Source organism: Chiloscyllium punctatum, chromosome 7, assembly GCF_047496795.1.
Source record: "Chiloscyllium punctatum isolate Juve2018m chromosome 7, sChiPun1.3, whole genome shotgun sequence".
NCBI lineage: Eukaryota > Metazoa > Chordata > Chondrichthyes > Orectolobiformes > Hemiscylliidae > Chiloscyllium > Chiloscyllium punctatum.
This window is the reverse complement of record NC_092745.1, coordinates 85,266,277-85,289,695: the sequence shown is the minus strand read 5'-3', so window position 1 is coordinate 85,289,695 and position 23,419 is coordinate 85,266,277. Positions and strand designations below refer to the sequence as shown.

The window sequence follows — 23,419 nt, the reverse complement described above, 5'->3', positions numbered from 1 at the left end:
GGTTGTGGGTATGTTCGAACTGAGAAATTGATTTGCAAATGTTTCATCCCCTGTCTAGGTGACATCTTCAGTGCTTTGGAGTCTCCTGTGAAGCACTGATCTACTGTCTCTTTTGCAATTTATTTGGTTCCGTATATGCTGCTTCCAGTTGCTCGCTCTTGTTGTTCATTGTAGTGGCCGGTATATTGGGTCCAGGTCAATGTGCTTGCTGATGGATTCTGTGGCTAAGTGCCATGCCTCCCGAAATTATCTGGCTATCCTAAATTTAGCTTGTCCTGTGATTGTTGTGTTGTCCTAGTCGAATTTGTGGTCCTTGTCATCTGTGTGTATGGCTACTCGGGACAGCTGGTCATGGCGTTTTGTGACGAGTTGGTGTTCGTGGATGCGGATTGCTAGTTGTCTACCTGTTTGCCTTATACAGCGTTTTATGCAGCCTTGCATGGAATCTTATAAATTATGTTAGTGTTGCACATGATGGGTATAGCGTCTTTTGTCCTGGTGAGTTGGTGTCTGAGCATGGCTGTGGGTTTATGGGCTGTCAGGAATCCCAGTGGTTGGAGAAGTCTGGCTGTCAGTTCTGAGATTTTTTAATGTAAGGTAGCGTGGCTAGTGAGTTAGGTCGTGGCTTGTACTCATCGCGTTGTTTGTCTGCTAGGCATCTGCAGATGAAGTTGCAGGGACATGTGTTTGTGGTGAATACTCTGTAGACTCTGTAAAGGTGTTATTCTTCGCTTCAGAGGTCAGCAGTGCTGCAGTTTGTTGTAACCCTTTTGAACTGGGTCCTAAAGCAGCAGCTTTTGAGTTTGTGTGGCTTTCCTGTACACTTGTGTGGTGCATTCACCATTCTGTGTTCTTTGTACCATCATGTCCAGGAATGGGAGTTGATTGTGGGGTTCCTCTTCTTTCGTAAATGATCCCTGTAAGTATGGTGTTGAGAATCCAGTGTGTGCTCGACTCCTGTTCTCTTAATGATAACAAAAGCATCGTCGACATATCTGATCGAGAGTTTGGGTTGGACTTGTGGTAGGTCTCTATGTTCCAATGTTTGCATCACTGCTTCTGCTATGAGCCCAGAGATGGGTGAACCCAAAGGTCATAGAGTCATAGTGATGTACAGCACAGAATCAGACACTTCGGTCCAACCTGTCCATGTCGACTAGACATCCAACCCAATCTCGTCCCACCTTCCAGCACCCAGCCCATATCCCTCCAAACCCTTGCTATTCATATACACATCCACATGCCTTTTATCAGCCTCCACTACTTCCTCTGGCAGCTCATTCCATACAGGTAACACCTTCTGTGTGAAAAAGTTGCCCCTTAGGTCTCTTTTATATCTTTCCCCTCTCACCCTAAACCTATGCCCTCTCATTCTGGCCTCCCCCACCCCAGGGAAAAGACTTTGTCTATTTACCCTATCCATGCCTCTCATGATTTTAGAAACCTCTGTAAGGTCACCCCTCAGCCTCCAATGCTCCGGGGGAAAACAGTCTGAGCTTATTCAACCTCTTCCTATAGCTCATATCCTCCAAACCTGGCAACATCCTTGTAAATCTTTGCTGAACCATTGATCTGTTCATATGTTTGGTTGTTGAATGTGCAGTGTGTTGTCAAGCACAGGACTAGTAGTTTGAGCATGCGGTCCTTGTTGACAGGCTCCATCATGTTATCTGTTCTGCTTGTCCAGGAGGTTGGCTATTGTCTCTCTGGATAGAGTCTTGTCAGTTGAAGTAAATGGTGAAGTTACATCAAATGAGTCAATGTCTATGTTTATGTTCTTAATGTTGCAGAGAAATTCTTTGATGATTGTATGGAGTGTTTGGATCTGCTGGTAAGATGTTTTAGCTTTTGTTGAAGTTCAGATTTACAAAAGAGGAGGAAACCAACAATCTACTCCCATTTCTGAATGTGATGGTACAAAGACCACAGAACGGTGAATGCACCACAAAAGTGTACAGGAAACCCACACACACTGACCAGGTCCTGAACTGCAACCGGAACCACCCAAACACACATGAGAAGTTGCATTCAGACCCTGTTCAAAAGGGCTGCAACACACTGCAGCACTCCCAACCTATGAAGGGAAGAAGAAGTACATCTCTAAATGATGTTCGTACTCCCCACGAACGGATATCCCCGCAACTTCATCTGCAGATGCCTAACAGACAAACCACGCGATGAGGACATGCCACAACCTAACTCACTGGCCATGCTGCCTTACATGAAAAAAATCTCAGAAGTGACAGCCAGAATTCTCTGACCACTGGGATTCATGACAGTTGATCAGTTGACAGCCACACTCAGACAACAACTCACCAGGACAAAAGAGGCTACAAAAGAGGCTAATGTAAGTTTCAGGACTCCATGCAAAAGCTGCACAAAACATAATGTAAGGCAAACAGGTAGAAAACTATCCACAAAACGCCACATCCAGCTGTCCCTAGTAGACATACACAGAGATGACAAGGACCACAAATTCGACTGGGGCAACCCAACGATTGTCGGACAGCCAGAGAATTTCTAATGGCATGGCAGTCAGCCACGGACTCCATCAACAAGCACATTGACCTAGACTCAATAGACCAGCCACGACAACGAACAACCAGAAACGGCACCCGGAACTAAAACAAACAGAACAAAACACATTCCAGAAGAGACAGTACAACAGCGCTTCACAGGAGGCTCCTAAACACCGAGACGGGACGAAATATTGCAAATCAATTTGGCAGCTCGGCGAACATACCCACAACCACGATCAATCAACGCAAAATATATGATTTTTGAAACATTTCCTTAATATTTGTTTTCATACATACATTTGCGATAGTCCTAAGATAAACGACGTAACACAAGAGCCAGAAAATTGCACAAATGAAACAGCTTTTGGTACATGGTATTTTCTTATTATTTTTAATGTCTTGCTTCTGTAGAAAAGGGAAAATTACTTGTTTTAAGATTGTTAGTTTTATTATTGACTTTCTAAGGAAGAGCATTGAGAATTGTTGTCTACTTTCTGATGTATGAACCCTTTCCCATTGAAGTAGATATGTACAATAAAAGTTGATAAACTGAAAAGAAAGTATCTCAGATTATGGAAACCTGTAAATAAAAACAGAAAATGGTGGAAATACTCAAAACAGATCGAGCAATGGTTATCAACCTGAAGCATCTCTATGTTTCTCTTCCTCAACGCTGGCAGAGCTGCCAACTGAGCAGTAGCAGTGTTTCTGTGTCGATATCAGATGTTTGATTGACTTAATTTATTATTGAGACATTAGTGATTTGGATGTTGAGGTTATACTGATGGAAAAATGAGTAAGGTTGAAGTTGCGGATGATCAGATCACCCTACTCCTATTCTTGATGTTTTGATGTTTCATCACAGACAACAGTAACCTTGTTTTTAATGTAAAACAACTATGTATCTATGGTATAGCATTTATTAGTCCCACATCCAAAACTATGTAGACTCAAATTTTACAATGACCTGTGAAAATGTCTTGAAGCGTGTTCCCACCAAATATTCTTAATGGCAGTAATGGTCTTTCTGTCAAACTCAGTAAAAGTATGGTATTTCTTGCATACTATTTACTTTTCTGAATCTCTTGCAGTTGGGTAAACCCCTTGAGGATATGGGTCTCTCCCATATCCTTACTCTGTCTGAAGATTTATCGTGACTTAGTTGCTTCCATAGATTCCCAAACACAGATGAAAGACCCAACATCATTTCATATCGTACTCTTACACACATTGCACTGTTACAAATCTTTTAATCTCACAGCAGCACAACATTTTATGTACTGTTCTTGGTAGTAACATGAAATGAAAGTTGGGTCAGTTGTTTATGAAAATATGTACCCTGCCACGCGAAGAAATCGTTTGCATTTTTTTCAATTACTTCCAGTATCCATCTCTCCAATAATTTTGAATGTCAGTTTCTGCCTCCACCCCTACTCTAGAAGCCAAGCTTTGACCTTTCAAGTCCATTTGTAAAGATGTTTCCGTTGCCTCAATTCTAGAATTCTCTCATTGAATCCTGTGCCAAAAACCCCCTCACTGAAACCGTTTCGGTCAAGAAATGTTCCCAGTGTTGAGATAATATTGATGCAAGGTGTCACCTCAATAATTTAATGTTGTCAGTGGACAAATGGCATATTTTTTCCCCCAAATTGTTCATTAAGTTTCTTCAATTGTCACTTTTCTTTTGCAAGGTATAGCTATTTCAGTTAAAGATGGTCAGCACAGAATTAATTGACTGAGAAATATTTTTCCTGTGTTCAAAGTTGGAAGAAATGAAACATAGAAAATAGAAGCAAGAGTAAGCCATTTTGATCATGAGTCCATTGCTCTCATTCAACATGATCATGACTGATCCTCTCACTGTAATACCACTTGCTTTCTCCCCATAGCCCTTGATACGTATGGAAATAGGTTTATGCTAGGATGTTACAACATGAATCTAATGAAGCTGCATTGTTGATCACTTTTTGACAATTAGGTATTGAATTTTCAAATATTTAACTTTTATTTTAATATTTAAATGCATTCATTTTCATAGACTTTAATGTGTGCATAGTAATAAATGTCGAAAAACTACATTATGCACATGAACATGCAGGTTCTGTTAATGAATATGAAGTAAAACATGACATAATTTAGATAACATTTTCTTTTAATTGTATTTTTAGTTCCTTGTATGCCAGCTCCTAATATTACCTGCAAAAACTATAGTGGCTTCGTGAACACCTTCAGTGGAAAAGAAGTAGGCTTCTATAAGCCCTTTTCTTGCCGTAATGTGTAAGTATTTCAGACCATTGTATTGGTTCAGGCTAAAAATCTTTTGTTCTGAACACTAGTTTTAAACATTGCATTTATGATAATGTAGCACAGGCTGAATTGAAGCAGAGTCTATAGATATTTTTGAAGTCAGCCAGATGGTTGTTTTGAAACAGACATGTTAAACTTTATGGTAGTAAATGTGATTTAAACGAGGACAAAAAGAAAATTTAGATATCAAATGGCCCTTCTCTGTACTAGGATTTCTAAAATTAGACTGCTTAGGTAAACTTGGTGGCCAATTTGTTCACAGCAAGATTTCAATAACTGTGCTATTCAGAGTGAACAATTCATTTGTTAAAATAGGAAAGGTGGTTTTGACACTCTAAAATTCCCTGTGATTCTTAGATTGCGTACTTGATTATTTATTTGCATCACCAAAGGAACAGATAAACTAGCCTGATTGAGATTACTAATTTGCCCTAAACTATTAATTTTATCCCATTCACCATATTTAATGCTTTTGTAACAGTAAAATGTTGTTATTTCTCCTAGTCTTGCCAGACTCATGGCTGTGCCTTTTACAAGAAGGCAAGATAATAATCTAAGTTCTAACCTATAATATTCATTGAGCACCCTGTTGTTTATGATGCACATTCTATTTTTAATCAGCAATTTGCTGTTTCTGATATCTTCTGTAGAATGTATTAAGGTGTTTAATTTTTTTAACTGTCATTGCTATGAGACTGAGAAATGACATTTAAATAAGAAATATCTAAACATAGGTTTAGAGTAAATCTAGAGTGACTGACCAAGCCAGCAATGAACTTGCCTATGGAAGAGCTGCAATGATAAGTTTTCTTAAAAGGTAATAAAATGTTGCAGCCACTAGGCATCATACAAAGTAATAAAACTGTTGACAATTTCTCTCCCTTATCATTACTGTGTTATCAATCGGCAAATCAGAATTCCAGTATCATACTGCTTCACATGCTATTTGCGAGACTACTTCCTGGAACAGCTATTAACGCTCTGACTTTAGTGTGTATTATTTATGATTGGAATTTGTTCTGCTAAAAGTAACATTTTTAAATCTTAGCTATATTGTTTACAATTGATTGATATCAACTTGAATAGTAAAATAATGTTGTTTACAGCAGCCAAGCTGACTACAGTAATTAGCTACTCAGCATAAGTTGCGCGAAATGAAGTAGAATGTATTCCTTTTCTTTCCCTGCAAATGTTTCATGTAAGCGCAACTATTTCCACTGACCTAAATTTCTATTTTTCACCCAATTTTTCTCACCTTTTGTCTCTGAAACTCTCGGAAAGCAGTTTATAAAGGAGATCTCAAAGGTAGCAATCTCCAGATTGCTTACAATGTTATCTACCTGGAAGAGTAGGAATACGCAGGTAAGAAAGATCGAAGCCTGGCACAAAGCATCGAGAAGGAGGGAGCTTTTCAGATTCCAGAGACATTGGGCTTCATTCAGATGCAGAGAGCAACCTCTTTTAGAAGAGAAAAGTTGCATCTGAACAGAATTGGAACCAGTGTCTTTATGGAGGGATTCACTTGTCTGGTTGGAAAGATTTTAAACTCAATTTTTGAAAGGTGGTATACCCGCAAATAGAAGTAGATGTGAGAATGTTGAATAATACAGGAGAAAGTCATGGTACTATATTATTGCAGAACAACTAAGAATGACAATGGGGTTACAAAGTCCTGTATAGAAAGCGACTTTAAAATGGCTCAAAAACAGAAATTGTTGGAAAAGCTCAGCAGGTCTGGCAGCATATGTGAAGAGAACTTTGAGTTAATGTTTCAGGTCGAGTGACCCTTCTTCAGAACCCTTTAAAATGAATCCACTGCCTCCCTTTCTTCCACTGACCTAAAATGGCTCCTTGTGTGGAGTAGAAGAAGTAGCTCACCAATGAAATTAGTTTCTCTAAATTCTGTCCAGTTTTGTGCTGCAGAAAATTCTGTGCAGAAAGGTAAAAAGAAGCCATCAGAATTCCCAAATCTTGTTAGTAGGGAATTCTCAACACTTTCACAGATGCATGTTTGCACAATATTGGGAAGCATGAGGCCTTGTATTGAAAATATCCTGATATATGTGCAAAACTAGAGATGCTGGAATGGACATCACGATGGAGATTTAACTGGAGTGATGTTATATGTGGTAAAAGAGGAGAAAGTAAAGATCAGGAATGGAGCTAAAACCAATAGAACATACTGAAAAGGCTTGTTATACTCTGAGCAGATAAGTTGTCTTGCTATGTAGATCTCTCTATTGAGATCGAGGCTCAGGATCTTTGAAGAGCCTATCAGAGAATGATGAATTCACCAAAGGTCATTAGATCATGTCTTTCAAACCTGCAACCACTTCCATCTAGAAGCACAAGAGCAGCAGATATATGGGAACACCAATATCTGCAAGTTCCCCTCCAAGCCACTCACCATCCTAACTTGGAAATATCACCCTTTGCTGTCACTAGCTCAAAATCTTGGAATTCACTCCCTAATGCCATTGTGGGTCTACAGCACACGAGCGGCAACATTTCAAGAAGGCGGCTCATCACCACCTATTCAAGGGCAACAAGAGATGGGCAATAAACGCTGGCCAGCCAAAATGCCACATTGCCAAAAGTGAATATTTTTGAAAAAAAGAGACAATTAAGTCCCACAAATGTATGAACAACTTATTTCCTGACTTGTCAAAATGGAAATGCTTCAATCATGGAAAAATTAACCTTTCAATCGTTAATTTCTTAGTCAAAAGATCTAGATTTTCTTAAGATGACTGTGAAATAATTAAAGGTACTTATTGGAATATGATAGAGAAATTTTGAACTGCTGACAGGATCTGGAGGGAAGGTGTATGATCAACCAAGTTTTGTGTATGTATTTGGGTGAGTTAGAAGACCACCAGCTTATGTTCTCTCGTGCTTTCTTCATCTTTTTAGATGGAATGTGGTTGTGTCGATATTCCTGCAAACATTTAGAGCATATTTAAGGAAAACTTCAATTTCACAGCAGTGTTCGCATTTGCTACAACTTTAAGCCACAAGGAAGGACCATAGCCTTTTGGAATCACAGAATTGTTATGATCCAGGAGGTGGTTATTTGGCCCATTGTGCCAATCTCCTGTTTGCATATTCTCCCCGTGTCTGAATAGCTTTCCTCCAGTTGGTTCGTTTTACTCCCATAGTCCAAAGATGTGTAAGTTAGGTGGATGGGCCATGCTAAATTGCCCGTAGTGTCCAGGAAAGTGCAGGCTAGGTGGATTAGCCAGAGGAAATGAAGAGCTACAGTGATGGGGCAGGGGGGGTGGATGTAGGTGGGGTGCTTTTTGGAGGCTTGGTGTGGACTCAGTGAGCGAATGGTCTGTTTCCATGTTGTAGGGATTCTATGCTTCTAAGCAATGGTTGGGAATGATGTTGGCAAGATGGAGTTACCAAGAACATTAGGTCAGGGCTTTTGCTGGGGTTCATGATTTTAGTTGGGGGATGTTAGTTCTTCCTTTTTGGTGGGGGCTGTACCTTATACCAGGCTGAAAGAGCCCATCTGTGCGGTCAGAGGTAATGGAAGTGAACATGGTTGGCCATTTCAAAGACACGATTGTTCCACAGAGTACCAACATGATCTTGATGGACCTACTAGCCTCCTGTGTTGAAATTACTTTGTTGGTAGTATTTCCTACCATAAGCAAAACCCTGTACCATAAAATTAATTAATTGTGCCCTAACCTGTGAGTTCATAGCTAGTTTTAACCATTAATCTTTACCAAGGTATTCTCCAGTAATATTGTAATTATTCATTTCAGTGCATTGAAAGGGAACAATTTTGATTTGTTTTATCATAAAATTAAGGTAACGAAATATCTATGATCTGCAATTGTTTATATAAAACCAGAAGTCACACACTTGCAATTATGATTCTTGAGCCCTGCTCATATGATCATTTATGTAAGAATAAAGGTAGACAGAATCTAAATGTCGAATTTGTGCTGATACGTTCAACTTCTGAGAGTAGAGTTGTGAACTATCATAGAAATAATTGGATTGGTCAGCTTGACATATTTAAAATGACTTGTTTATAAGTATTCAACAAGAGTTTTATCTTCATTTCTTCTGATTTTTTGAAATCCGGGGCACTTATGACCATTGTAAAGCCCCAAAAGCTGTTTGTTGTATTTTGCTGAGTGTACTGACTGTCACATTTGACTGTACTTAAAATGTAAACTATGAAATCATTGGGATGATGTGTAGATGTTATAGTGTTATTTCAGTGATATGGTTTCTTGGCTGAAATAAACTTTGCAGGCCATGAGTATCACACCACCTAATGCTCATTATCACACTTCTGCATCCTCGATTCTGACTCAGTGTCTGCAGGCATATATTTGAAGTTCAGACAGTTATACTCATGAATTCAGTTATCAGTCTCAAAAAGTGTGGTCTTGGAAAAGCACAGCCAGTCAGCAGCATCTGAAGAGCAGGAGAGTCAACGTTTCGAGCATAAGCTCTTCATCAGGAACGTGAGGGGGCCCCCAAGGGGGGCTGAGAGATAAATGAGGCTGGGGGGAAGGTAGCTGCGAATGAGATAGGTAGATGAAGGTGGGGGGTGATGGTGAGAGATGTTATCTGAAACATTCTGCAAGTTGGCACTCGGTCTCCCTAATGTAGAGGAGACCACATCGAGAACAATGGACACAGTAGATGAGGTGTTTGGAGGTGCAGGAAAATCTTTGCCGGATGTGGAAGGATCCCTGGGGGCCTTGGATGGAGGTGAGGGGGAGGTGTGAGCGCAAGTTTTGCTTCTCTTGCAGTGGCAAGTGAAGGTGCTCCGATTGGAGGAGGGCATGGTCCTAACGAGGAAGTTGCGGATAGACTAGTCTCGGCAGAATGCTAATAGGGGTGGGGAGGGGAGGGGAATATGTCTTTGGCGGTGGGGTCTATCTGTAAGTAGCAGAAATGGCAGAGGATGATGCGTTGTATCCAGAGGTTGGTGGGATGGACGATGAGAACCCGGGGGGGGGGTAGTTCTGTCCTTGTTGCAATTGAAGGGATGGGGTACAAGGGTGGAGGTGCGGGAAGTGGAGGAGATGTGCAGTCGTTGAAGTAGGAGGGCATCTGGGATGTTGTGGAGTGTAATTGGTGCTCCAGGGAGCAAATGTGGTGGGGGCTGAGGAATTGGGAGTAAGGGATATTGTTCCTACAGGAGGTAGGATGGGAGGAGGTGGGTTCGAAGTAGATGTCCATGTTGAGTCAGTCGCCGGAAATGGAAATGGAGAGGTCCAGGAAGGGGAGGGAGGTGTCCGAGATGGTCCAGGTTAACTTGAAATGAGGATGGAAGGTGTTCATGAAGTTGATGAATTGTTCAACCTCCCCATCGGAGCATGAGGTGATACGGTCATCAATTTAGCGAAGTGGTGTCGGTGTAGCTGTGGAAGATGGACTGTTGCACTTACCCAGCAAAGAGGCAAGCATAGCTGGGGCCCATGAGTGTGCCCATGGCTACCCTTTTGGTTTCTACCTTGGGACCCTCCAACCACACACAATCAATGTTAATTTCAGCATTTTCCTGAGCTTCCCTTCCCCAACCTTATCCCAAATCCAACTCTCCAATCCACCCACTTGACAGTCCTAGCTGTCCGTCTTCCTTCCCACTTATCCGCTTCACCTTCCGCTCCGACCTATCACTATCAACCCAACCCCCCCCCCCCCCCCCCCCCGACCTTCATCTACCCATTGCACGTACAGATACTACCCTCCCCCCAGACCCCCCCTCCGATTTATTTCTCAGCCCCCCCTTGGGCCTGTGAACCCTCCAACCCCCCCCCCCAAAAAAAGTGTCCAATCAGGCATTTCTTTGAATTCATGCTCTCAAGAATCATGGAAATTTATTGCATGGATAGAGGCTGTTTGGTCCATCATGGTCATACAGGTTGAATCATTTCAACTTTTGGTTCATTGTCCTATGGGTTACAGCATTTAGAATCATTAGAGATGTACAGCACAGAAACAGACCCTTGTGTCCAACACATCCATGACGACTGAATATCATAAATAAATGTAGTCCCATTCGCTAGTATTTGGCCCATATCCCTGTAAACCCTTCCTATTCATATATCCACCCAGATGCCTTTTAAATGTTGTATTTGTACCAGCCTCCACAACTTCCTCTGGCAGCTCGCTACATACTCCACCCCCCTGGATGAATAAGTTGCCCCTTAGGTCCCTTTTATGTCTTTTCCCTCTCACCCTACACCTATGCCCTCGATTTTCAGATTCAACCATCACAGGGAAAAGACCTTGCCTGTTTACCCTATCCATGCCCTTCATGATATTATAAACCTCGAAAAGGTCACCCCTCAGCCTCCGAAGCTACAGAGAAAATCGGCCGAGCCTATTCAGCCTCTCCCTATAGCTCAATCCCTCCAACCCTGGCAACATCCTCGTAAATCTTTTCTGAACCCTTTCTCAAGTTTCACAACATCCTTCCAATAGGAGGCACACCAGAACTGCACACGAATATTCCAAACGTGGCCGAACCAATGTCCTGTATAGCCACAACATGACTTCCCATCTCCTATACTCAATGCACTGACCAATAAAGGCAAGCATACCAAATGCTGCTTCACTATCCTACTGACCTGGGACTCCATTTTCAAGGAAATATGAACCTACGCTTAAGGCTCTTCATTCAGCCACACTCCCCTGGACCTTACCATTACTTGCCCCAATTTGCCTTTCCAAAATGTAGCACCTCGCATTTATGTAAATTAAACATCATCTGCCACTCCTCGGCCCCATTGTCAAGATCCCATTGTACTCTGAGATAACCTTCTTTGCTGTCCACTAACCCTTCACATACACATCCAAGTACTACTTAAATGTGAGGATTTTTAACTCTGCCACTCTTAAATAGTAAGTTCAAATCTCCATCATCCGGGTGAAAAACTATTCCCCTCAAATCTCTCAACCTCTGTACTTTAATTTTAAATCCGTGCTCCTGGATTCTGGAAATCAAAAGAAATCCGGTCTTTCTATTTTAGTTTATCAAGATCTCTCATTACAGTAATAAAATTATATCTCTCCTGAACCTGTGTTCCAAACAAAACATCCATACTTTGTTCAGTCCTTCCCGATAACTATAATTCTCCAGTCCAGGCAACATCCCTGTCCATTTCCTTAGTAATTTCTCAAACAACTGCTTATTTACTGTTATACACTGATCAGAATTAGACATGGCAAACCGATTCTGGCACAGTTTCTTATTAAGTTCCAGCATATACTCTCTGCTCTGATTTTTCTATGTCTCAATTAATAATGTCCACATGCTTTCTTGACCACCTTATTAACTTTCTCACCCCTCTGGAGATTGGGGGATATGCACTCCAATGTTCTGAATTTTTTTGTTCTTATTGGTATTTTAACATTTTTTGTATATTATTAGCCTTCCCCAAATTTATTTCCTCCTACCGGTCATGTTTAATCTCCATTTGCCACTGTTTCACCCAATTTACTAGTCCAGTGATCGCTTCCTGATGTTTACAACTTCATTCTCATTATTAGTCATGCAAAAAATGTATCATTTGCATATTTCTTTATCAGACCCCCAATATTCAGGTCCAAATCAATAAACATCTCAAAAAAGCAAGGGACCAGAACTGCACATGACAAAACCACACTGAAAGCAATCTTTAATCATACAAACAAGGATATGGGCCAAGTACTTGCAAATTGGACTAGATTTATTTAGGATATCTGGTCAGTACAGACGAGTTGACCCCAAGGGTCTGTTTCCATGCTGTGTGTCTCGATGACTGTAAGTTTGTATGTGTGTGTCTCCTGCCACTAAGATATTTTGGATCTGAGTTGTGATTTCCTTGGATCCCAAGAGCTTTTGCCTTTGGTGAGACCTTTTCAAAAGCCTTTTTAAAATCCATTCATACTACATCAGTTGCCTTATCCCCATCAACCTTTCTGTTACCTCCTCAAAAATCATATATTAGACGTGCTAAATGTCCACCTGTCCCCTGACAACACTGAAGCCAAGGACAATTGGAAAATTACTTTCAGAGCCTCCATCATTTCTTCTGACACTTTGTTAACAGTCTAGGATACATTTGGCCCTGACAAATTATTCACTTGAAAAATATTCTCTCACACCCCAGTATGTGAAAGTTATTTAAATATTTGTCTCGTCCCTGATCTCAGCATCTGTATTAATAGTCTTTTTTATGAAAACAGGTCCAATGGTATTCATTAAGAATTCTAGCCACATGCTATGCCTGTATGAACTGAATATCATTATGGTCTCCAATAGACTGTACTCTTTCTTTCGTGGTATTCTTGTTATTTATTTATTAAGAATCCTTTAAGGTTCCGTGATTTTACTTGACAATATTTCTTTCCAGCTGTCTCATTTCTTTCCTAATTCTATTTTTCATTTTCATTTTACTCCATACGTTTATGCTGTTCTAGATTTTATGCAGTACTGTGCCTTTGATATCTTTGATAATCTGCCTTTTTTATCTTTAGCTCTTTCTTTCTGTCCTTGCCATCCTGGATTTCTTAGTCCCAACCTTTTGCTTTGAGACCATTTACTTGCTCTGAGCCCTCACTATCTCCTCCTTGAATACCTTCCAGTGATCTAGTACTGATTTATTATAAGATCTTACTGCACGGAAAGTGGCCCTTCAGACATCCCGTCTGCAATGGTCATCAAACATGCATCACTTCTAAACATGTTTTCCAGCACTTGGCCCAAAGTCTTGTATACCATGGTGTTTCAAGTATTCATCTAAATAGTTTGTTTAGATTAGATTCTCTACAGTGTGGAAACAGGCCCTTCAGCCCAACAAGTCCACACCGACCCTCTGAAGAGTAATCCACCCAGTCCCAGTTCCCCCTGGCTAATGCATCTAATGCTACAGGCAATTTAGCATGGCCAATTCACCTGACCTGCACATCTTTGGACTGTGGGAGGAAACCAGAGCACCCAGAGGAAACCCACGCAGACGCTGGGAGAATGTGCAAACTCCACACAGACAGTAACCTGAGGCTGGAATCGAACCTGGGACCCTGGTGCTGTGAGACAGCAGTGCTAACCATTGAGCCACCGTGCCACCCAAGTCTTGAATGTGTGGAGGATTTCTACCTCTATCACCCTTTTAGGCAGTGAGGTCCAGTAACTTGCAAGTTACTTTAGTCTACTTCAACTAAATCTCTAGTTGTGAATTTATATTCCTAGTTACTTTATTCTTTTCCATGAATCCTATTAATTTCCAGTGAAGTGCTCCCTTTCAGTACCTCTTCTATCTGTGCTGGTTTCATTCCTAGAACTAAGTCTGGAACTGATCCTTCCCCTGTTGATTCTGAATATCCTCACTGAGTTTTAAGAATTCTATCCCATGATATCTTTTATGCTACTTTATTCTTGTTTATTCTGGGTAGTTGAAATCTCCCTCAAGTATTGTCTTGTTGATTTGGTGTTGCTCAGAGATTTGTCCTCACCGTTGCTCTTCTGTCTCTTTCTGACTCCTTATATGCTCCCAACAATGCAATTGCCCATTTTTTGTTCTTCAGTTCAATCCATATGGTCGCATTTGACACACTTCTACCATAACACACTCGGTGTTTACAAAGGGTCACAATATTGATTTTATAAATCTCCCTAAAACTGGGGATTTGTGCCCCCATTTTGTCCATGTCTTAGTAAGAAATCAGAATCAGGATCCAATATTCTGAACATCATACATTGAAGGATACACCATTTAGAACCCCAAACTCCTTTGTTATCTATTTTAAATCTTTGTTTCCTCTGCCTTGCAAAAATTTGTACTAATTTTCCTTTTTGCCTCCCGTTTATAATTTCTGCTTTGTTTATGAATCTACTCTCAGGTTTGAGTTTGATTCATTGTTATCACATGCTGAGACAGTGAAAAGTGTTGTTTTGCATGCTATATAATCCGATCATATCATAGTGCATCAGCTTACAGAATACAGTATTACAGTTGCAGGTGCAGAGAGAGAGAGATTTGAGAGGTCTGTTAACAAGTCTGATAACAGCATGGAAAAGCTGTTCTTGAATCTGTTCATGTGTTATACAAACTTTTATATCTTCTGCTCAAAAGAAGAGGATGGAAGAGGGTATAACCGGGGGCGGGGGGCTGATCTTTGATTATGTTGGTAGCTTGACCGAGTCAGAGGAATGTATAGATGGTGTCAATGTTTGGGAGGCTGGTTTGCATAATGAACTGGGCTGATTTCATGATTCTCTGCAGTGTCTTGGGTCTTTGGAAGAGTGTTGCTATACTGCACTGTGATGCATCCAGATAGGATGCTTTCTATGTTGCATCATTGGTATGAGTCTCTGTGGACACACCAAATTTACTTAGCTCCTGAGGAAGTAGAAGCATTGTTGTCCTTTCGTGACCATTGCATCGGCATGAGTGGACCATGACAGGTTGTTGGTGATCATCACTCCCAGGAATTTGAGGCTTTTGACCATCTCCACGTCAGCACCATTGATGCAGACAGGAGCGTGCCCTCCACTCCACTTCCTGATGTCAGTGACCAGCTCCTTCATTTTGCTGACATTGATGGAAACATTAAAAACCAAAGAACTGCAGATACTGTAAATCTGAAACAAAAACAGAAATTGCTGGAAAAGTTCAGCAGGTCTGGCCACACCTGTGGAATACCTGGTCTGAAGAAGGGTCACTTGACCCAAAATGTTAATGCTGGTTTCTCTTCACAGATGTGGCCAGGTCAGCTGAGCTTTACCAGCCCTTTCTGTTAATTGAAACATTGCTGCTTTTACACCATGCTACTAAGTACTCAGTCACTTTCCTGTATTCTGTCCCGTCTTTTGAGCTCCACCCTACAACAGTGGTGTTGTCAGCAGATTTGTAAATGAAGTTGAACTGAATTTGGCCACAGTCCTGAGTGTATACGGAGTATGTTGTTCCTGATTATGGAAGATGATTAAGATGTACGAGGCTGGAGAAATAATAATGGGGAACCAGGAATAGGCAGAGGTGGTGATAAATACTTTGCAGCGGGTAGAGGGTAACAAACTAGCATAGCTAACAGGAAACAGAAAAGGAATAGGTAAGTCTTTCTCGGGCAACAGAATGTTACATATGGTGTGGCGCACAGTCAGGTGCTGGGCCTCAACCTTTTAGAATTTATGTGAATGGTTTAGGTAAAGGAGTCAAAGATACGATTACATCTTTATACTGATGACATAAAGATGGGTAAGAATGTAAATTCTGACCTGGGCATAAGGAACCTACTAAAGGATATGGAGATAAAACAAATATCTGGCAAATGGAGTACAAAGTGGGAAATTGAGGAATTGTTCATTTTGGCAGAAAGAATTAAAAGAAGTGTATTAACTAAATGGTGGGGGAGTTGAGAACTCTGAAATGAAGGGAGATCTGGATGTCCTCATGTTTGAATCACAGAAGGTTAGTGGCAGGTAGAGTAGCAGTCAAGAAAGCTCAGAAATGTTGTGTAATAGAATGCAAGGAGAATTTAATGCAACAGTAGGGCGGATGTAATAGTAGAGCATTTAGTGTTACATAATATGACCAAATCGAGTCAGCATAGCTTTATTAAAGGGGAGCGCATGCCTGACAAGTCTACGGGAATTCTTTGAGAGAGTAACAAGTAAGGTAGATAAAGCCATTGTGTATGTAATATATTTGTATTTTCAGACAGCATTTGATAAGGTACCATACATTAGACTACTTATTAAGATAAGAGTCCATGGTGTTGTACGTAGTATATTAACATGGGGATAGAGGATTGGCTAACAAGTAGAAGACAGAGAATTAGGATCGGGGTAATTTCAGAATGGCAACCTATAACTAGTGATGTGGTGCAGGGATCAGTGCTAAAGTCACAATTCTTGATAATATGTGTTAACGACTTGGATGCGGAAAGTGAATGTACTGTCGCCAAGTTTGCAGATGACACAAATATAGGTGGAAAGGCAAATAGTGAGAATGACATACAGTCTGCAGAGAGGTGTAGACAGGTTTAATGAATGGGCAAAATCTTGGCAGATGAAATAGAATATGAAGAATTGTGTGGTTTTGCACTTTAGGAAGAAGAGAGGAGCTAAATATTATTTAAAAGGAGAAAGACTGCAGAAAACTCCAGAATAGAAGAATTTGTATGTCCTCCTCCAGGAATCACGAAAATGGGATGTTGGCCTCTATTTCAAAAGATTAGAGTAGAAAAGTAGGTAGTTTTGCTAAAATTATGTATGTCACTGGTGTTGTGGTCTCCTTATTCAACAGTAGATATACTGGCATTGGAAACCGTTCAGAAAGAGTTCACTTCACTGATACCAGAGAAAGAGGGACTGCCTTATGACAATTTAGAAGAGGTTGATTGAGATTGGGCCTTTACTCTGAATATAGATTAATGAGAGGCAACCTTATAGAAACATTGAAGGTTCATGGGGGACTTGTTAAGGAAGATACAGAAAGGTTCCTTCCCTTCTGGGCTTGTCATATGAAGAGTAGTTAAGGACTCTGCGTCTGTCCTTGAAGGACTTCAGAAGGATGAGGAGGATCTCATTGAAACTTAAAACATTGAACCGTCTGGACAGAGTGGATGTTAAGACAATGTTTCCACTAGTTGGCTGAAACTAAGACCCACAGACACTCATTGAAGCAACGACCCTTTGGAACTGAGATGTGGAATATGAATTTGAACTAGTAAGAAGTAATTTTATTATGGTTCTAGAAGGTGATCCATCCTTCAAGTGGTGAGCAATATTTTGAATTAACTTCTTGTTGGAGGAAAAATCTTGGAAACATTGAAGAAACGGTGTTGGTGAAAATGGTGGAAGGTATGGGATTGATGCAGGTGTGAAAGTAGGGTTCTTAATGGATGAAGATGTGTTAAATTGCCTTCATCCGTAAGTATATTGTGGTCTTGAACAGCATTGTGTTTAACATGGAGGCAAACCCCTCTCTTAATTAAACCAAACACCCAGAAAAGCTCTCCTCACCTTGTAATTTGTTAAAATATGAGTGATAGAAAATTCCCAAATTCCATTATTTAAAGAAAATAACAAAAATTTAGTTTCTAACTCTAAAAGTGAAAATTAAACAAAATCTATTCACAAATCGAAGCCCCCTCCCCCAATTGCTTACTATCTGTCTCCAACTCTATAACAATATGATGTTCTAATGAGACACTTACTAAAATTACATCAACCTAATTTCAAAAACACATCATCTCCTCCGTCTTCTGTGTCTTCACTATTCCAGCTGTTGATCTCCCTGGGTCGTCATCTTTTTACTGCGAGTATGTTTCACATGAATAGATACCTTTGATAGAGAGTGTTTTCTAATTTCTTTGAGAGTAAGATGTTAGATGGACAATTAGCTCTCCAGGAATTCCTCTGTTTATGGCAGTTGCTCTCTGACCAATTTTCAAACTGTCCATATTCTTACACCGTCCAACATCAGACCATCGCATTGGTTTGATGTTGGCAAAACATTAAATTCAAACTCAATTGGGTTTCAGTCTCCTGGGCATAATTTTAGCTGGTTAAATTTGAATTATTGTCAAAACAGCAACCAAAATTCAGGTATCCATTTCACAGCCAAATGTATGTATTTCAATTATCCAGTACACTGTGGGGCTGCCACCTACTCACATGCAATGCTTGTAAGTTCTCAGTTCAGAACAGCATTCTCTCTCTCAAAGGTACAGTACAAACCTTCAAGTTCATAACAGTACCAAGATGCAGAACAAATTCTCATCCACTTTGCTTCAGGTGTGTGGTTAAACTTCTGCTTTGGATGAAGGGTAGCTTCTTACCATTTCCCATATGTCTCCTCTCTTTGTCTCATCAGGTTATGTGAACCAATTTTTTGTTGTAGTGTCTTTACTCTCGAGGAGATAGATTAAGGATTCACTCTATACTTCTACAGCTGGCAGAGAATGAATGTATTATTCCCTGATATTTTGGCTAATGCTCTCAAAGGTTTAAAAATTCTAAGTCAATAAAAATTAAAGGGATAGAAATATAGTTTCAACTACATCTTGAGTCTTTTAAGTTATACTTAAAAGCGTAAGTGGTTGTAACACCAGTAAAGCTGAGATTATGACTCCAGAAATATGGGACACTAGATGCAAATCTATATCCTAGAAATTCTGTGTTGTACAGTGCTGCATTGCCATGTTTATTTTTTCTCTTAATTAGAAGATTCGTCAGTTAAAACAGTTCAGAAGAGCAGAGTGTTTCTCCGTGTCATATCTTCTACCTGATCTGTTATCACTTCCTTCAGACATAAAATGATCTTTATTTTGATTTTTTTTTCTTCTTTTTAAAGATCTGGTTACTCTTATAAAGTGGCAGTGGCTCTCTCCTTGTTCCTTGGATGGCTAGGAGCAGACCGATTCTACTTGGGATATCCAGCATTGGGCAAGTATAATTTAAATGTTTTCAAATGCCACCAGGACATCTGGGAGTTAAATGCATTTGTAACCAATAAGCTATATAATCAGAATGGCCATTAATTAATTGTTTCTCCATTGATCATACGTTTGTCAAAAGATAAAAAATTGCAGGTTTATTATTCTCATTTTATTGTCTAATCCAATTAAGTCTGGAACCCATTCTTGTCTCATCTGCCAGCTGATTCTAAATTGCATTTGTGTAATGGAGAAAATAAAGAATAAAACATGCATGGCTTGCATTAGAATTTATATTTAGTGTATCGATCGTATCATATCATCGTGAAATGTATTCCAAAGTGCATAAGGTAGGAACCAATTTCTGGAAATTCAAGTAATCAACCCAGCATACATTTTGGAGCAACTTCAAACTATAAAACAAGGCTTAACATTTAGTAATCTGTTCAGATTTTAATTTTGTGTAAATACTTTAAAAGGATACTATTTAATGTAAGCTATGACCATTGTGTCAAATTCTGTGTTCTTAGAGAACTGCAAAGGAATGCGTTTTTCCAATAATATCCTTGATGCTTATGTCATGCTATAAAAAATATAGAAATATCTTTATCTTAATTGAAGAGGTCAAGAATCCAAATAGTTTCAAGTGAAGGTGTTTGGAAATTATAGCTGTTCTTCTTGGGCAATTCCTCAGCACTCGTGCTGTTTTTCACTTTGAGGTTTTTGGATCCTGAGGCAATGAAACAATCTCACACAGGACCGCGTATTCTAGCATAGATTGTGCAAATGATATTTGATAAGGCGGTAGGTGGGATGCTTGGACTTTTGAATGCACTTGGCCTTTTCTTGGACCCATATAGTTCGTACCTTTGTAACTGCTTTTTCATCAACTTAGGCAGTGTTGAGAAAAGATTGCCACTATTCTGTGGGAATGTTGCAACTTTTCAGAACAACTTCGAGTGTGACCTCTGCTCCACCCCGTAATCACTTGCCATGATGAAGCTCGGAGTAGAGAGCTTGTTTTGGAACTCTTGTCAGACGTAGACAATGTGATTCATTCAACACATTAAGCAGTTTGACTGTAATCAGTGTCTCAACATTTGTTATATTGTCCTGAGAGAGAACCTTGATATTGAAGCCTCTGCAACATCCTAAAAAATGGCTTATGATATTTCTCCCTGAATTTGAGGTGTCTGCTGTGCATTGTACATGTTCCCATCTCATACAGGATGGTAGGTAACACCACAACCCAGCAGACTATGAACTTGATGTCAAGTTTGAGGTCCTTACCATCAAGCAATGTTTTTCTCGGATGTCATCTGAGAAGACAAAAGGCTTATTATCAATGTTTGCCTTGGCTAAGATGTTTCCAAAGTACAAGAATTTAGATTAGATTACCTACAGTGTGGAAACAGGCCTTTCGGCCCAACAAGTTCACACTGACCCTCCGAAGAGAACCCAAACCCCCTATATTTACCCCTTACTAATCCACCTAACATTCTGGGCAATTTAGCATGGCCAATTCAGCTAAGCTATACATCTTTGGACTGTGGGAGGAAACCAGAGCACCTGGAGGAAACCCACGCAGACAGAATGTGCAAACTCCGCACAGACAGTTGCCGAGGTGGGAATTGAACCCAGGTCCCTGGCGCTGTGAGGCAGCAGTGCTAACCAATGAGCCACCGTGCTGCCCTTGCTCCATGTTGTCCAATAGCTCGTCATGGACCTTGGCAAGGATACAGCTTTGCATGGCGGGAGCAAGTTTGTCAAGGACTTGGAGTTCTAGATGTCTTGCCTCAAGCCCATTCTTTCAAATAACCTCAGTGAATGCGTTAACGATTTGGAGCTCGGTCCTTAAAAATGTTCACATGAAAGTTCTGTATACTGTTGCTTGATGTTGGCAGTTGAGATGATGGTTTTTAACTGGAGCCAATGTAGGTTCCAATAGTTTCCCACTTGTCCTGTAGAGAAATTCAATTCTGGTCAAGAGTTTCATAGTGTTGGGATGGAGTGTTGTGGTGAGGAAGAAGACATTGGTGCAATTGCACAGTCTTGCTTGATTCCGTTTTTCGCTTGAACTAGATCCATATGTGAGGTTCACAGCCTGCATGTTAATCTTCTAGCAGGCTGACAAAGGTGACAAAATTTCAGGAGATTGCTCCCAGATAACTGTAGCTGAGGCCTTTGAGGTGGCCATGTATAGAGGTTGCTGCTGCTTGACAATTTTTCTTGAATTTGGCTTGCTGAGCTGATGTCCACTGACCTGCTTGATCAACAGAATTATAACTGTGACTCCTGTAGGAACTCTTCAGCTATGGAGGTGATGGAACAGGATTCTTGCAATGACTTATCCCATGGCAGACAACAGGGAGACCCTACTGAAATTATGCTTCTGATGTCATTCAGTATGCTTCCTCCTTTTAGGTGAGGTCATGTATTTGTACGAAGAGTTTCTCCATCAACCAAATCTTGTGACCAGAGTATTTTGATGAGAATCCCATTATGCATTAACTTTATACATTTGCAACAATTGAATGGCCTTTTCAACTTCACATCAGGCTGGAATTTTCACTTGGAGCATATATATTGACAACTAGGGTATATTGTTTTTGGGTTAGGGTGAGCCAAAGGGTCATGTGACCTACAAGAGAATTCGTTGAGACTATCTATGGTTTGTTGTTTAAGATGCCCCATAGAGTTGGCATTGTTCTTTAGATTTACCTTTGCTGAAGAAGATGTATTCTGTGAGTTGACCATCTCCTTGCTCACCATATCCTTGCTCAGTGTTAGAGTTTCAAACAATAGTTAACACGGAGACAGTTCAAGAGTCAAAGAAGGCAAAGGCATTATTCTTTGATATTCATATAGAGATACTGCTTGAGGGAGATTATTTGGTGAAATAAGATTTTTTTTAACATTCTTATACAGGATACCATTGCTCACATCACCATAACAGTACGAGACACTGACAATATTCATGTCTCATTTAAAGATCCTAGTTAAGATAAATGGATTCTATTGTAAGTCTAATCAGGCTTCTGCTGTGACTCTTGAAAATACAAACAGATTTCCATTTACAGCAATTATCTGTAAATTACAGCCCAGTTTGAGTTCTGCCAGGGCCACTCAGCGCCTCACCTTATTATATCCTTGGTTCAAACATAGACGGAAGAGCTGAATTCCAGAAATGAGGTGACACTGGCAGCTATTGATTCCTGATGAAGGGCTTTTGCCCAAAACGTCGATTTTCCTGCTCCTTGGCTGCTGCCTGACCTGCTGTGCTTTTCCAGCACCACTCTAATCTTAGCTCTTGGCTCTTAACATCAAGGCTTCATTCACCCAAGTGTGACATCAAGGATCCCTCGCAAAACTGGAATCAGTGTGTATCGGGGGCAAACTCTCTGGTGGACAGAGTCATATCTGGAGTCATGTAAGAAGATGGTCGTTATTGCTTGAGCTCAGCCATCTGAGAGCAGTGTCCAATGTCCCAACCATCTTTAGCTGCTTCATCAATGACCTTCTCATCATCATAAGGTCTGAAGTGGGAATGGTTGTCGATGATTGCACAATCTTCAGCACCATTTGCAACTCCTCAGATCCTGAAGCCACAAGATCTGGGCAATATTCAGACTTGGACTGACAAGTGGCAAGTAACATTCGCACCACACAAATGCCAAGCTATGACCATCACAGTAAGAGACAATCTAACCACTACCTTGACATTAAGTAGTGTTAGATTAGAGTGGTGCTGGAAAAGCACAGCAGTTCAGGCAGCATCCGAGGAGTTCACTTCCACCCTACCAATCTTTGCATAAACCAAATCCACCGCTGATATTTCCGCCACCTCCAAACGGACCCCACCGCCAGGGATATATTTCCCTCCCCATCCCTTTCCGCCTTCCGCAAAGACCGTTCCCTCTGTGACTACCTGGTCAGGACCACGCCCCCCTACAACCCACCCTCCCATCCTGGCACCTTCCCCTGCCACTGCAGGAATTGCAGAACCTGCGCCCACACCACCTCCCTCCCCTCCATCCAAGGCCCTAAAGGAGCCTTCCCCATCCATCAAAGTTTTACTTGCACATCCAGCAATATCATTTATTGTATCCATTGCTCCCGATGCGGTCTCCTCTACATTGGGCAGACTGGATGCCTCTTATCAGAGCACTTTAGGCAACATCTCTGGGACACCC

General features: G+C 40.7%; 1 protein-coding gene across 2 annotated transcripts in view; it reads left to right on the top strand.

Moving 5' to 3' along the window:
* Nucleotides 1-23,419, top strand: part of tm2d1 (TM2 domain containing 1) — a 115,460-nt gene that overhangs the window by 1,335 nt on the left and 90,706 nt on the right. For both annotated transcript variants that reach the window (XM_072574246.1, XM_072574245.1), the window contains exons 3-5: nucleotides 2,816-2,886; nucleotides 4,688-4,796; nucleotides 19,145-19,236. In XM_072574246.1, coding sequence (XP_072430347.1) covers nucleotides 2,816-2,886; nucleotides 4,688-4,796; nucleotides 19,145-19,236 — 272 coding nt within the window. The remainder of the gene's footprint in view (nucleotides 1-2,815; nucleotides 2,887-4,687; nucleotides 4,797-19,144; nucleotides 19,237-23,419) is intronic.